Genomic DNA, 14,510 nt, shown 5'->3' with positions numbered 1-14,510 from the left:
CCAAACGCTGGCTTTGAAGCAGTTTTAGGGCTGTGAGAGGCAGCGACGGCTCCTCATTGGCTCCGAGAGCCACAGAAAGAAGCTGCCGCGGCTTTAAGCACCGCTCGCTAATTAACGCTCAGGAATGGTTTGTTTAATCCTCCGGCCCGGGGCGGGGGGAGGGAAGCAGCGGGTGTCCTGCCAGCATCGGCCGGCTCCATCCTGCACTGCTGCGGGTTTTGGGGAGCTCAGGGTGCTCCCAGCCTGGGGGGTTTGATGGCTGCGGGGTGGAGCCATTTCCCCCCCCCCCCAAAAAAAACCCTGTGAACCTCCCCAGCCTCGCCTGAGCCTCCACAGCTCCGGGGGGTCCTGAGGGTCCCCAGCGGATGGGGAACAGCACGAGGTGTGTCTGTGCCTGCACCGTCCTGTCCCAGTGCCCACCGAAGGAGCTCACGGGACGGACATGGGACTGGAGCATTTCCCATGGCCGGTGCCAGGGGGCTGTGACATCCCCGCGGAGCCGTGACTGTCCCCATAGAGCTCCGAGCGTCCCCACGGACCTGTGACCAACCCCACGGAGCCGTGACTGTCCCCATAGAGCTCTGAGCGTCCCCACGGAGCCTTGACTGTCCCCATGGACCTGTGACCAACCTCACAGAGCCTTGACTGTCCCCATGGACCTGTGACCAACCCCACGGAGACGTGACTGTCCCCACGGACCTGTGACCAACCCCACGGAGCCGTGACTGTCCCCATGGACCTGTGACCATCCCCACGGAACCGTGCCCACCCCCACAGAGACACGACCATCCCCATGGAGCCCTGCTCTTTCCTCCCGGACCATTTCCCCCCTCCAAGCTGTAACACTCCCCCCAGCCCGAGCCGTGCCCGTCCCCACGGAGCCGTGCCCTCTCCCCGAGCCGTGCCGTGTCCCCGAGCCGTGCCCTTGCAGCCTGCAGCAGCCCCGCTCCCCGCTCCCCCCGCCGCCCCCTCCCGCGTGCCCACGCGGCTCCCGCGCCCGGGGAGCAGATGGTTTCCGTGGCAACGGGCGCTGATGACGCACGCACCCGCGCTCCCGCCCCCTCCCCACGGGGCCCGGCGGGGGGGGGGGGGGGTTGTACCCACGGGGTTGATGGGGGACGGTCGGGGGCTACCGGAGCACGCGAGCGCGCACGTGTGTGCGCACAGGGCACGGCACGTGCGCCGGCGCGGGAGCTGCCGCCCGCGGGAGCGCGCGCGGGGGGGGCTCCGACACGCACATCCACGCACGATCGTGCACGCCCACTCCCCCCTCCCCATCACCCCCCACCCCCGCCCCGGCAGCCTCATCCGGCGCGGCTCCGCGGGGACTCGGGCGCATCTCGCATCTCTTTATTGAAGGAAGACTATTTCTAGAATAAAGGCTACATCGTAATGTCACCTTGTCCCCTGGGCGCTGGGGCCTCTCGTAAAAAGCCGGAGGATGGGGGGGAGTGGGGGAGGGGGGATGCGGGGAAGTCAGGGCCCAGCCTGCCCGGGGACAGCCCCTCCGGGACAACCCCTCGGGGACAACCCCGACGAAGGGTCAGAGGGGCCGGAGCGAGGGGACAAACCCCGCTGGGATGAGGGGCTGGTGACAGCACGGGGAGAGGAGGGAGAGAAGGGGCTGCTCCGGCCAAGGGGGAGCAAGCAGGGCTGCACCAGAGCTGGGGGAGCTGGGGAGGGTGTTGTTGGGGGGTTCCTGGGGTGTGGGGACACCCCACAGCAGGGGAAGGGGGTTGCTGACCGCCGGAGGGGCACTGCGGCACGGAGCGGCAGCGCCCATCACCGTGGCATCGCGGCGCTGATGGGCTGTGGGGGGCTCATCCTGCGCGGGAAGGGGGCAACGGGGGGCAGGGGGGGAACTGGGGGTCTCCTGCCAGAGCTCACCAGGATTGTGCTGGGTCAGGACCTCCCTCGGACCCGATGCTTTGTGCTTGGGCTGGTGGCTCCGGCCTGCGGCACTGGGATGGGGCTGGAGGGTTGGGGGGCAGCTGGGGCAGGAGGGGCCACGGTGCTGGGATGGGGCTGGGGGCTCAGAGGCAGGAAGGGCCGAGGTGCAGGGCTGGGGCTGGGGGCTGAGGGGCAGTGGGCGCCGTGCAGGGACTGCTCCGGCCGGCCCCAGGTCTCTGCCTGCAGGAGCAGAGCCTTATGGCGTGGGGCCGGGGGCGTGGGGAGGGCCCAGCTCACGTGTGACTGTCCTCAAGGGCTGACACCGACACCCCCACGTTGCACCATCCTTCCCACCCACGAGGACAGACGTGGGCTCCTCTGCTGGGGAGGGGGGACGTGGGAGGGACCTGGGGCTGGGCTGGTGCTGCCAGTTGTGCTGCAGAGTGTGTGTGTGTGTGGGGTGTGTGTCTGTGTCCCCCCCGTGGTGCATGGCCGTGCATCCACGTGCCGGGCTCGGGGCAGTTGAGCATCCCTGGGCTCGGCGGGACGTCCTGTCTTCATCCCCAGCCCCGGGGCGAGCGCAGCGCCGCGTCCCCGCACAGTCACAGTGATGGCACAGGGGACGAGGGGACGGCTCCGCTGCCATGCCACGGCCAGCCACGGGGGGAGGGAGGGGAAGGGGACCCGAGGGGAGGGGTGGGGGCCAGTCCGGGGCTCTACATGATGCTGCACTTCCCCTTGATTTTGTCTGTCCTCTTCTGCTTGCTGGAGCGCTTCCCGTCGATGGTGAGGCTGACGTTCCTCCTCTTCTCCAGGTTCAGCAGCTCCTGGAAGAGCTCCTTGACGTTGTAGTTCATCTTGGCCGAGGTTTCCATGAAGGCGCATTTCCACTCCTTGGCCATGGCCTCCCCTTCTCTGCTCTCCACTTCCCGCTGCGTCTCGTCGCACTTGTTGCCCACCAGCATGATGGGGATGCTCTCCACGCTGCCTTTGATCTGCACAATCTGCTGGTAGATGGGCTTCAGCTCCTCCAGGGACTGTTTGCTGGTGACGGAGAAAACCAAGATGAAAGCGTGACCCTTGGAGATGGAGAGTCGCTGCATGGCCGGGAACTGGTGGCTGCCGGTGGTGTCGGTGATCTGCAGGGTGCAGACGCTCTTGTCGCAGCTGATGACCTGGCGGTAGGTGTCCTCGATGGTGGGGATGTAGGTGTCCCGGAAGGTTCCCTTCACGAAGCGCAGCACCAGCGAGCTCTTGCCCACGCCGCCGGCGCCGAACACGACCACCCGGTAATCGTTGCTCTGCTCTGGCATCTTGTCCCTCAGGTGCTGCCGCCGCTGCGAGGGAAAAGGGCAGAGGGAGATGTCACCCCACAGCGAGAGCTCCACGATGGACCTGGCTGTAAGGGGTTGAGGGAGGGGGGACAACGGGGCAGCTCCCCCCTGCAACCACAGCTCCCAGCCCCCTTTGAGATGCAGCTGCCCTTGCTCCAACCTGGGGGGTCCCAGTGTGCCCCGTGCCCTTGAGGTGCCCTTGCAGGGCGGCTGGGGCAGGATGGGACTCGTCGCCCACCCCAGGCTGCAGCAGCAGTCGCTATTTTTACCAGCCGCCCGCTGCGGCCATATGGCCAAACCGTGGCCACCGGCACAGCAGCTGTGGCTGAGGCAGCGTGAGGGGGGGAGGGAGCCACAGCGGGCACCCACGGGACCCCCAGAGCCCCCCTGGGCAGTAGGGGCAGCCCCTGTGGGGTGGCTGCTGGCCCAGCGAGGAGCCTGTGGCACACAGAGCCCCCAGACAGCCCCTCCAGCTCTCCCACACACGGCTGCTGCAGCTGCTGAGTGTGCAGGTGCCATTTCACACATGGATCTCAACACTTGTCATGCTGATGGGTGCCCTGCCAGCCCCTGCCTCCCCATCCTATGCTCTGCCACCCCCTGCAACCTCATCCTGTGCCCTGCCAGCCCCTGCCTCCCCATCCTATGCTCTGCCACCCTCTGCCTCCCCATTCTGTGCCCTGCCACCCTGTCCTGTGCCCTGCCAGCCCCTGCAACCTCATCCTTTGCCCTGCCACCCCCTGCCTCCCCATCCTCTGCCCTGCCACCACCTGCAACCCCGTCCTGTGCCCTGCCACCTCCTCCTACCCTGTCCTACCCTATGCTGTGCCACCATTCTGCTCTGCTCCTGCCATTGGGCTGCAGCAGGGAGCAGAGAGATGTGGGCACCAAGGGGAGAGTGTGGCATGGCTGTGGGCTCGTGGCCTGCAGGCTCAGAGACCCCCATGGCCACCCCTCACGCTGCCAAACCTCTGTGCCCGCTCACAAGGGATGCACAAGCCCGGGCAGGGTCCCTACCTGTGTCCCCCCTGCAAGATGCAGCCCCAGGAGGTGAAGTGAGGGGGCACAAATTGCTGCTGACACTGAGCTCTGGGCTGAGCATTGCTTCAGTCAGCCCCTGCCTCAGTTTCCCCACTGCAGCACTGGCTCTGCCCTGTGAGGTGCCCCCAGCACACACAGGAGTGTGACGGAGCCTGGCGTGAGAGGGGAGGGAGGGAGCCCTGGGTCAGGTCTGTCCCCAGCCCGTTCTGCTCCCATCCCCTCCCACTTCAACTCAGAGACCAACAGGCCAGGAAGGAGGGACAGTAAAGTGCCCCAGGCAGCCCTGTGCTCCTGGGCACCTCCTGGGGAAATGGCCCCTTCACACCCTGCAGCACCATCCTGCAAACAGCCCCCATACCCCAAAATGCCCCTAAACACAGGGGCAGGGGCTGGTGCCTGGAGAGCCCAGTGATGGAAGGGCCATGGGCTGGAAAAGGAGCCCATCATCACCCCACAGCCCACCACGAGCTCCCTGGGCCCTGTTTGGATCCCAGGACACCAGGGACACGGTGCTGGCAGCGTGGGGAACACGAACCTGAGTGGGCCTGGGGATGGTCCTGCCCATCCCACCTGCCTGTGGCACTGCCAAAGTGTGCCCAGCCCCACGGGCACAGTGTGGGGCACCAGGGCCAAGGGGCCAGGCTGGCTGAGCCTTTGTATCACCCAGGGGGGTGGCAAAGGTCCTGTGGCTTGTGCCAAGCAGCTCCCAACCCCAAACAGCACCCATGCCTGTGAGTCTGGACTGTGGTCTCCCTTCAGCTTCCACCCTCCAGCCAGGGGCACAGCCCGGGCCTCATCCTGCCAGAGGGGCTTTGCACCCCCTCAGCACCCTCCCACTCGGAGCCTCAGCGCTGGGGGAGACAAACAGCTGGGTTGGGGGGGGTCTGGGAGTTGGGATGGAGAGCAGGGGCAAAGCAGGATGGAGATGGAGATAGAGGAGCAGAGGAAGGGGCAGGAAAGGGGCTGCATGGAGGGGCAGGATGGAGACAGAGGGAGAAAGGGCAGGATGGAGAAGGGGCAGGATGGAGATGGGGCAGGATGGAGGGATGGAGAAGGGGCAGGATGGAGAAGGGGCAGGATGGAGGGACAGGATTGGGGCACGATGGAGATGGAGGGATGGAGAAGGGGCAGGATGGAGAAGGGGCAGGATGGAGGGATGGAGAAGGGGCAGGATGGAGGGATGGCAGGACTGGGGCACGATGGAGATGGAGGGATGGAGAAGGGGCAGGATGCAGACGGAGGGGTTGAGGGGCAGGATGGAGATGGAGGGATGACGGGCACAAGGAGGAGGATGGCGGCAGGGACAGGAGCACGGTCCCACCGCCCCGGGCCGGCGCCCCGGCCCCGCTCCCGGTCCGTGCCCTGCCCTCGCCGGGGCTCCCTCCCGGCTCCCCGCGTCCGTCCCCGCTCCCCCGGCTCCCCGCCGCGCCGGTCGCATTGCGGTGCTCGCCGCCTCACCGTGTCCTGCCCGGGATCCGCCCTTGGCTGCGGGCTGCGCGGCGGCCTCAGCGCATGGCCCGGCCCGGGGCGGTCCCGGCGCGGCGGCTCCGGTCCGCCCGGTGCGGCGGGGGCTCGGCTCGGGGCGGCGGGGCTCGGGCCGGGCCCGGCGCGGTGCGGTGCGGCGGGGGGGGGGCTCGGTGCGGCTCGGCTCGGGCTCGGTGCGGTGCGGCCGCCGCAGAGCCGATCCCGCCCCGCCGCCGGCCCCGCCCGCCGCGCCCGCCCCGCCCGGGGCCGCCGGACCCCCGGGCCCAGCCCCGAGCGGCAACGGGAGCCGCGGCGGGGACGGGGCTGCACGGACCGCGACAGACGGCCGGGGCTGCGGACACACGGACTGAGCTGGGGTGGATGCGCTGGGATGGAGCGGAATGGGGCTGCACGGACAGGGACAGACGGACAGGGACAGATGGACAGGGAAAGAGCAGGATGGGGATGCAGGGACAGATGGACAGGGATGGGGACAGACGGAGACACACGGGGATAGCGATACAGGGACAGACGGACAGGGACAGGGACAGACGGACAGGGACGGGGATGGGGATGCAGGGACAGAGAGACAGGGATGTGGACACATGGCCAGCGACCACACATGGACACGGGCACAGGTGGGGACACAGGCACACGTGAGGAGGAGCCCAGGGATGTGTGGATGGGGACAGAGCCACAGAAGGTGACAGGGGACAGAGGGACACACAGAGAAGACGGGTGCCAGGCTGCTGGGGCACAAGGGGTCAGCAGCCCCCGCTGCAGCTGGGGGGGATCCGGGCAGTGGGGTCTGGCTTTGTCACCAACCACAGTGTCCCCTCCCTCGGGGTCATGAGTCCCACTTGGACCACAACTACCCTGCGATTGGGGGCCTTGGTGGCACCCCGCGGGGCCCCAGGACCCCAAACCCACCCCCTTGGTGCCAGCTGAGCCTCCCCACCGCAGCCAAAGGCGACTGGGGCCCGAGTGGCTCGGTGGCACGGGCTCAAGGGGTGACTGTCCCCGGCGAGGCTCCTGCAGCCCCTGCGACGGGACGTGGGAGGTCCCTGCGGGACGGGGCGATGCGGGGGGATGCGGGCAGCGGGGCCACGGCAGCACCCACCCCGCTGCCAGCACCGTGGGGACCACCAACCTCGGCTTCGGGGCCCAGCCCGGCCCCCCGGCCAGCCCCCGCAGCGGGATGCGCCCGCCGGGTACAACTCGTTAGAGGAAATGAATGAGTTTCCCTCCATCGCTTTCGCTGCGGCTCCTCCTCCGGTTCATTCAGTCCCCGCCGAGCTCACACGCCCGGGGGGGGCGGCTGCACACGCGGGGCTGAATCACGGCGAGGGGGCTGCGGGAGGAGGGGGGGGAACAGGAGGGTCCTGCCCCCGCCCACCCAAACTCGGCCCACGTCGGGGACCTTCAAATAATCAAGTGACACAAGAGAGAGAAGGCTGATGCCTTTATTGTGAGCAGGAGCTGGGGCTCACCCTTCTGCACTCCTAAACCCCCCCTCAGGAGCACCTGATGGTCCCCAACTCCCCCCCAGGCACCAAGGAGCCCCCCAAGGTGGCAAGAAGAGGGAGGAGAGCTCCTGGTGCTTTGTGACTCCCAGCCAGCCCCAGCCCAAACTGGGAGGAGGGGAGGGGGATGCTCCAGCCCTGCTACCCCCTGACCCAGGGGGATCCCTCCCCCTGCTTTGGAAGCAGGTTAAGAACTCTCCTCCCACCAACAACTCAGCTTTATACATCAGCCTCCAGGCTGCAGGGGGAGGAGGAAGAGGAGCAGAGGGAGGTGCAGGCTGCCCTCAGGGCCCTGCCCTCAGCCCAGCTCTGGAAGAGGCATTTTTTTCCCCCCAAAACCACAAGAAAAGCATCAACTGCAGCAAGGGAAGAGGAAAGGAGAGGCTCAGGTATGAGCAGGGACACTCAGCCCTGTGCCCCAACCTCGTTTCTCCCTCTCCTCTGCCCCCTCCTCCCACCAGCTGCCTGCCCTAGGTGCACTCACACACAGGTTTGTCACATCCAAGCAAATGACATTCTCCTCAGGCCTGGCTCATTTGTGTCATCCCAGGCCTAAAATAACCAGCCTCCCTCCTCCCTCTTCCACTCCTGGTTTTTCAAAGCAAGATTAATTGACTTGGGGAGGTTGCAGCAATTAAAATAGCGAGCAGGCAGGAACTGTCAGCTGAGGCTCAGCAGCCTCCATCTGCTGCAGCTGTGCCAGCCCCTGGCTCCGAGCTGCTGCTTCCCACTCTCCCCTCATCCTTCCTCTGGCTCTGGATCACCCTCCCAGGGCCTGAGCTGCGTTAGAATTCCATCAGCACTTCCCTCAGCTCTGCAGAAGCTGCTGCAGAAGCAAAGGCTGCAGCTGATTGAAATGCAGCCCCTGTGAAGAGGGAGGACAGGTTCCCAGCTTCAGCCTCTCTGATGCCAGCTCCAGCCTCTGATCCCAGTTTCAGCCTCTCTGATCCCAGCTTCATCCTCTCTGATCCCAGCTCCAGCCTCTCTGATCCCAGCTCCTCTCCTAGGAGGAGAAACACGAAGGATTCTGGCAGGATCTGCAGCCACACTGAGCTTCCCCAGGCTCCTGCAGAGCTGCTGTGTGCAGTCACACGGCAGGTGCCTCTCATCAGCCTCATCACAACCTCACAAACCCCCAGGGGAAGAGATTTCTGCTTTGAAAAGCCTGACCCGAGGCTCGGGGAGTAGCTCGGCCCCCTGGGGTGGATGGTGACTGCTGGAGCCCGTTTCACTGCAAATCATTTAAATACAAGCACTTGGCCTTAAAATATTCATGCTGGAAATTGCTGCTGCCTGTTTCTTACAGACTAACAGCCCAGGGAGTGCTGGGGAAGGGCCTCAGGGTGAGGAGAGGAGGATTTTAAGATCACAGAATCATTTTGGTTGGCAAAGCCCTTTAAGCCCATGGAGTCCCAGCCCTCCCCTCACGCTGCCCAGCCCACCACTAACCCAGCCCTCAGCACCTCAGCTCCAGGGCTGTGGGATCCCTCCAGGGCTGGGGATTTGCAGACACATCAACACACAGCAGGAGGTTTTCTTTGGGGAAGGCTCAGGATCTGGAGGAGGTGCAGAGAAGGAAGCAGGGGACAAGGGGCCAGCCTTGCTGCTTCTGTTAATCACTCAGAAACAAAAGCTCCCAGAGCCACGGGTGGGTTAAAAGGGAAGCTCTGCTCCAGTGAAGCAGCCCCAAAAGGGATGGTATTTTTGGCAGCTATTACAGCCAGGTTTTGCTCAAAACTAAGCTAGAAAAGCTGCTTAGGGCAGCTGCACAATCCCTGATCCCACCTGCTTGGGACTCGGTTTCTCTTCTTGTTTCTCACCTCCTCGGAGGCTGAGAGTGAAGGAAGCAGAGTGGGGAAGGAGGGAGGGGGCACAGAGCATCAGGAAACCACCTTCCTGACAGGTTCCCTGAAGGCAGCCTCAGAACCAGACTCCTGATGTCTGTGCCAGCTTATCTCCTCACAAGCTGCTGCACCCCTGGGTCCAGTGAGCAGGGCCAACACCTCGTGACACTCATTTTCATCTCCCTCTGAGCACCCAGGAAGAAATTCTCCTTCTTGAGGTCAGTATGGAGATGCCACCTGGATCTTGGTGTTTCACTCACACAGGGAGCTTCAGTGTCCCCTCAAGTGAAGCAGGGAACTCATCTCCAGGGCTGTCTGCAAGGGAAAGGGGTGAGGTTTGCTTCCAGTCCCTCCCATGCTCACCACTTGAAGAAGACCAGCCCAGCCAGAGCTGTGTAGCCCAGCACCAGGAAGAGAACTTTCAACAGCCTGTCGTTCTTGTCTTCCAGCTCCTTCGCAAGGATCTCAAAGAAGGTGATGAACAAGAAAGTGCCGCCAGCAATGCCTTGCAGGAGCAGGGAAACCACGCTGCTGGCTGCATTCTGAGTGCTCTCAATCCCCATCCCTATGCTGATGCCCAGAGGGATCATCAAGCTCACTGTCACAGCCACCTTCACAGCATCCCTCAGAGGCAACGAGGCCTTGGCCATGCTGACGCCCAACGCCACCGCCACCAGCGTCTCGTGAACGGCGACTCCTAGGAACAAGCTCATGACTTTGCCACCTTCTTCCTGCAAACCCAAAGCCAGGCCTTCAAAGATGGAGTGAGTGCACAAAGCAAAGGCCAGCCCAAGGAGACGCAAGGGGCCGGAGTGGGTGAGCTCCTGGATGCTGAGGCCGTGGCTGTGGCGGTCGCCGTACGCCGCGCGCCCGCGGGAAGGGGCGATGAAAGGAGACTCGTACTCGGAGTCACTCCCCACATCTGAACCAGCATTGAAGGTCTCCAAGTCAATGAAAGAAGGTTTTTCTTTCTGGAAGGTCAAGATGAGTTGCTCCACAAAGACTGTCAGGAAGAAGCCCACCATCATGATGGTCTCAGCCACTGGGTAGTCCGTGGTCACGTTTCCTTGCCTGAGAACTTCATCGAGCTGGGAGGGAAGAAATAGTGCACAGGGAATCAATCACCTCTGTGCCCCTGAAGGGAAACATCCCTCTTCTGTTCATGCAGCTCTAAACAGACACTACATTGATCCATGATGCTTTGTATACAGCATCAGCATAAGAGGCAGAGAACCTCTTTGCCTTCCAGCGGGAGGTTTGTGGCTGTGTTTTAAACACACACACACACAAAGTGCCAAGAGTTGAGGGCACATCACTGGCTTTGCCTTTTGTTTGATTTGCTGCCCACCAGCACTCCCAGGTCCCTCTCCTGGAGCTGCTCTCCAGCAGGTCACCCCCCAGCCTGTCCTGCTCATGGGGTTGTTCCTCCCCAGCTGCAGGACCCTGCACTTGCCCTCGGTGAAGCTCATGAGGTTCCTCTCTGCCCAACTCTCAGCTTGTCTAGACCCAAAGCACCAGACACAGCTGTTTCTGAGGCTTCCCAGGCCACTCTGGCCAGGTATGGACCCTCCTTCACCCCTAGTTCCACAAGGACAAAGGCTTTGGTGGCCAGGACAGCAGGTGAGGGTGGTCCCCTCACACAGGTGTCCCTAACACACTGGGTGCCATCAGTTCACGAGTTACCTTTTCCCTCACAGCAGGCAGCAAGGTGTTGAAGCAGGTGGCCAGGAACACCCCTCCTCCAAAAGAATTACAGAGGGAGAGAACCTTCTTGGAGAGATGAGCTTTCTCATGATCAGCCTCGATTATCCTGACAGGGAGGAGGGAGCCAGCCAGCATGAGGACACAGATGCCCAGCAGACACAGCACTTTGGCCACCACAATCTTCATCCTGCCTCCTGGGGAAGGCTCCTGGTGGGAACCCCTCTGGCTGTGGTTAGAGAAGGCACATCAGCCAGTGACAGCACCAGCAAACCTCAAGGGAAAGGTGCTCCTGGGCTCCATATCTGTGGGGAGGAGCAAAACAAGAAAGATTTTCCTAGGTTCATTAGAATATACTATGCAGAACAGCACCTTGCATCCCAAACTATGTGCCAGGGTAGGAGTCACCTAAACTGCCCCCATCCCTGAGGCAAGGGGTGGAGTGAGAGCAGCAGGAGAGAAACTGGCAGAGAAAAACTTCCTTGCAGCAAAGAGCAACTTAAGAACCCTGTGAGTGAGACGTGTGTTGGCCACACAGGACTGGCACAGCCTCAGCTTTTGGAGGCTTCATTTGAAAGACCTCCACAGTGATCCTGCACTTGGATCCACCTGAGTCCAGCCAAAGGATCTTTGGGTTCTGAGGAAAGAATAAGGGCTTGAGCTGGTATTTGTCACCCAGAAATGAACTAAAGGATCTCCCTTTGACACCTTCACAGGGTTTTTTTTGGACTGAGATTCAGTCCTGCTCAGTTTCTTGAGCCACTGTCACAGTCTGACGTGGGTAGGTCACAGCCTCGATAGTTGGTCATTTGCTCTGCACCAGGAGTTGGTGGAAGTTTCAATTCCTGTCACACACCATCACCTACCATCACCCTTGACTGGTCAGGGGAGGGAGCCCTGGTCCAGGCTGCCCAGGGAGGGTGTGGAGGGTCCTTCTCAGGTTTCCAACCCCACCTGGACACGTTCCTGTGCCCCCTGAGCGAGGGGAACCTGCTTCAGCTGGATGAGCTCTGCAGGGCCCTTCCCACCCCCACCATTCAGGGATTCAAAAGAGAAACCCTATGGAGAAATTCACAGCAAGGGTGTGACAAAAGGAGGCAGAAATTAGCTTCATATGAGAGAAAAATGCCAAGAGAAGGGTTGCCTTGGTCACAAAAATTGACTCAATCTGAAGGGTAAAAGCATTTCCCTCCAGGATAGCTGCAGCAGCAGGAAAACTTCTTTTCCTGAAATCATTTTACACCACAACAATATCAAATCTATTTCTGAAAACACATAAACCTGGACATGTCTGGTCCAGGCTGTCCAGGGAGGGTGTGGAGGCTCCTTCTCTGGAGGTCTTCAAAAACCCCTGGACACGTTCCTGTGTGAGCTGATCTAGGTGGGAGCTGCTTTGGCAGGGGGTTGGGCTGGATGATCTCCAAAGGTCCCTTCCAACCCCCACCATGCTGGGATTCTGTGTCCCTCTACTGCCCCTTGTTCTGCACAGACACCACCTCAGAGGGTTTCCCTTAACCACTAGCACCAAAATGACCTGTAAAGTCAAATCAACATCACCTTGAGAAGGTTCTCCTGCAGGTCACCCAGGTTAAAGGCTGCCAGACAGCACTGATGGGATGCTGCAGCCTGCATGGGGCTGGCAACCCACCACTGAACACTTCCAGCTATGCTGACAGCCCCCTCCACCTGTGATGGACAAGGGAAATAATTGGATACCTGCTTGGTGGAGCAGCAAATTCATTTTAATACAAAAAGGTTCCTGAGGCTGAAGTCTCCCTTGAGGGCTGACAGTATTAATCACTATCACCACTCCTCTGCAGTGGGCTGAAGAAATGGTGCTTTTATTAAAAGGGAAGTGGAAGGGTGAAGGGTTCTGTACCCAGAAAGGGAGTTTAAAGCCTTCTTCTGAGGCTGGAGTTGGGGCAGGAGTGCACAGACAGAGGTCATGGTGGCCTGGCCATCTGTGGCAGGGCACCCCTGGGAAATCATAGAATCATTTCAGTCAGAAAAAGACCTTTAAGAGCATCAAGTCCAAGCACTAAATGATGTTCACCAGAAGAAAATCCTGCTCAGAGGACATGGATTGACTCACTCCCTGGTGAAGCCAGCAGAGGAGCCAGGTCTGAACATGCCCAGAGGCTGAGATCTCTGTGCAGGCTGACAGGGCTTCTGCAGCAGGCAGCTCATCAGGGCAGCTGATGAACAGGCTCCCTCCCTGGAGCTGGTGACTGCAGGGACTGGCACCACTTGTCAGTGCTGCACTGGCACAGCAAACGAGTGCCAGTGCTTGGGGAAGCACATGCTGAGCCCTCAGTAGCTCCACAGCACCAGGACTACATCCCATGGGTTGTTATGCCAAGGTCCTCACAGAGTAAGGGAATCATTTTTGGCTGGAAAAGACCTTTAAGATCACAAAGTCCAAGCCCTTCCCTCACCTTGCCAAACCCACCACTAACCCATGGCCCTCAGCACAGGCTGGTTGGGTTCAGGCAGCTCTCAGTACAGAGGAGAGAAGGGAAAAACCCACCTTTTTACCAAATCCACACCTCCTGTGGATCATACACAACTCCCACTCAGAAACCTCAACCTCTACTCTGGCCTTTAACCCAACAATTGCCCCCAACAAAAGCCTCACCAGCAGCTGCCCTGGCCTGGGGCAGAGACCAGCTTAGTGCCAACTGAAGCTGTGAGCACAAGAACCACCTCGTGTTTCATCCCCTGCCTTTCTCCTCTCCAGCCCAGTCTGCAGGAGCCACCACTGCCCAGCAACCTCTGTAACCAAGGATCAACCCATGCCAGCGACCACTTGGCTCAGTGGCCCACATCAAACGCTCCAACAACAATAAATGTTGTGTAAGGCTGCCAGTCCTGTGTGGGGAAAACAACAACACGGGTTTCCTGACGCGGGGTCTTTTACAGCTCGGCTTTTCTGTTAAAAACACACATCCACGATGCTCCCGAGCTGCCAGAGACGGCGATGCTGAGCCCGGGCCCGCTGCCCCCGGAGCCACGCCGGTCCCGGCACCTCAGATACACCGGAGAAGGAGTGGGGGACCCTGCCAGGCCGCCAGAACAGCCGCAAAGCTGCCCGAGCCCCTCAGAAAGGTGCGGAGCCGGCGGAGAGGGTGTGTGGGAGAGGCGAGGGGCGGCTCGGGTCCCTCAGGGCGGAGGCGCGGCCCGGCCCCGGCCCCCAGCCCCCCGCTCCCCCAGCCGCAGGCCTCATCCTGGCGGCTACTCCCCCTCCCGCCTCCCCCCGGCCCCCTCCAGCGCCGCCATTACCCCCCTTCACCTCGAGGGCCACCCCGGTTACCCCGGCAACGGCCCCCTCCCCTCGCCCCCCCACTCACGCGCCGGCTCTCGCTCCGTCCAGCAGCCCCCCCCTCAACGCCATCAGCGCCCGCCCACGACGCCCTCCCATTGGCCGCGGCGGAAAGGCGCGGCTGCCTATTGGCTGGAAGGGCTGTCAATCATCCTCCCCACGCCTCAGTATGGGCCAGTCGCGGCGCTCGCCGCCAAGCGCCCGCCGGAAACACGGAGCGCGGCGGCGGGTTCCGGGGCAGCGGCGGCCGGGGGTACCCACGGAGGCGCATCCCCCCACCCCTACACCCCTTCCTCAGCGGGGGTGGCGGCTGCTCTGAGCTAAAGAAACACCTCGAAGCTGCAGAATCTTGTGCGGGGCGGCCGGTGCTGAGCAGGGACCACGGGAGAAGCAT

At 62.2% G+C, this 14,510-nt stretch overlaps 2 protein-coding genes across 2 annotated transcripts; both read right to left on the bottom strand.

Moving 5' to 3' along the window:
• Window positions 1-1,336: 1,336 nt before the first annotated feature.
• Window positions 1,337-5,802, bottom strand: DIRAS1 (DIRAS family GTPase 1). Its single transcript, XM_062015134.1, has 2 exons — window positions 5,724-5,802; window positions 1,337-3,227 (listed from the first exon to the last, which is right to left on the bottom strand). Exon 2 carries the CDS (start codon window positions 3,201-3,203, stop codon window positions 2,607-2,609), a length of 597 nt encoding a protein of 198 aa, XP_061871118.1. The 5' UTR covers window positions 3,204-3,227; window positions 5,724-5,802; the 3' UTR covers window positions 1,337-2,606.
• Window positions 5,803-7,268: 1,466 nt separating this feature from the next.
• SLC39A3 (solute carrier family 39 member 3) lies at window positions 7,269-14,187 on the bottom strand. The gene is made up of 3 exons (XM_062015129.1): window positions 14,145-14,187; window positions 10,780-11,102; window positions 7,269-10,184 (listed from the first exon to the last, which is right to left on the bottom strand). The coding sequence occupies exons 2-3, from the start codon at window positions 10,984-10,986 to the stop codon at window positions 9,456-9,458; spliced, it is 936 nt and encodes a 311-aa protein (XP_061871113.1). The 5' UTR covers window positions 10,987-11,102; window positions 14,145-14,187; the 3' UTR covers window positions 7,269-9,455.
• Window positions 14,188-14,510: the final 323 nt, after the last annotated feature.

Source organism: Colius striatus, chromosome 25 (assembly GCF_028858725.1).
Source record: "Colius striatus isolate bColStr4 chromosome 25, bColStr4.1.hap1, whole genome shotgun sequence".
Classification (NCBI taxonomy): domain Eukaryota; kingdom Metazoa; phylum Chordata; class Aves; order Coliiformes; family Coliidae; genus Colius; species Colius striatus.
The sequence above is the reverse complement of the archived record's forward strand: the minus strand, read 5'-3'. Positions and strand labels throughout refer to the sequence as shown.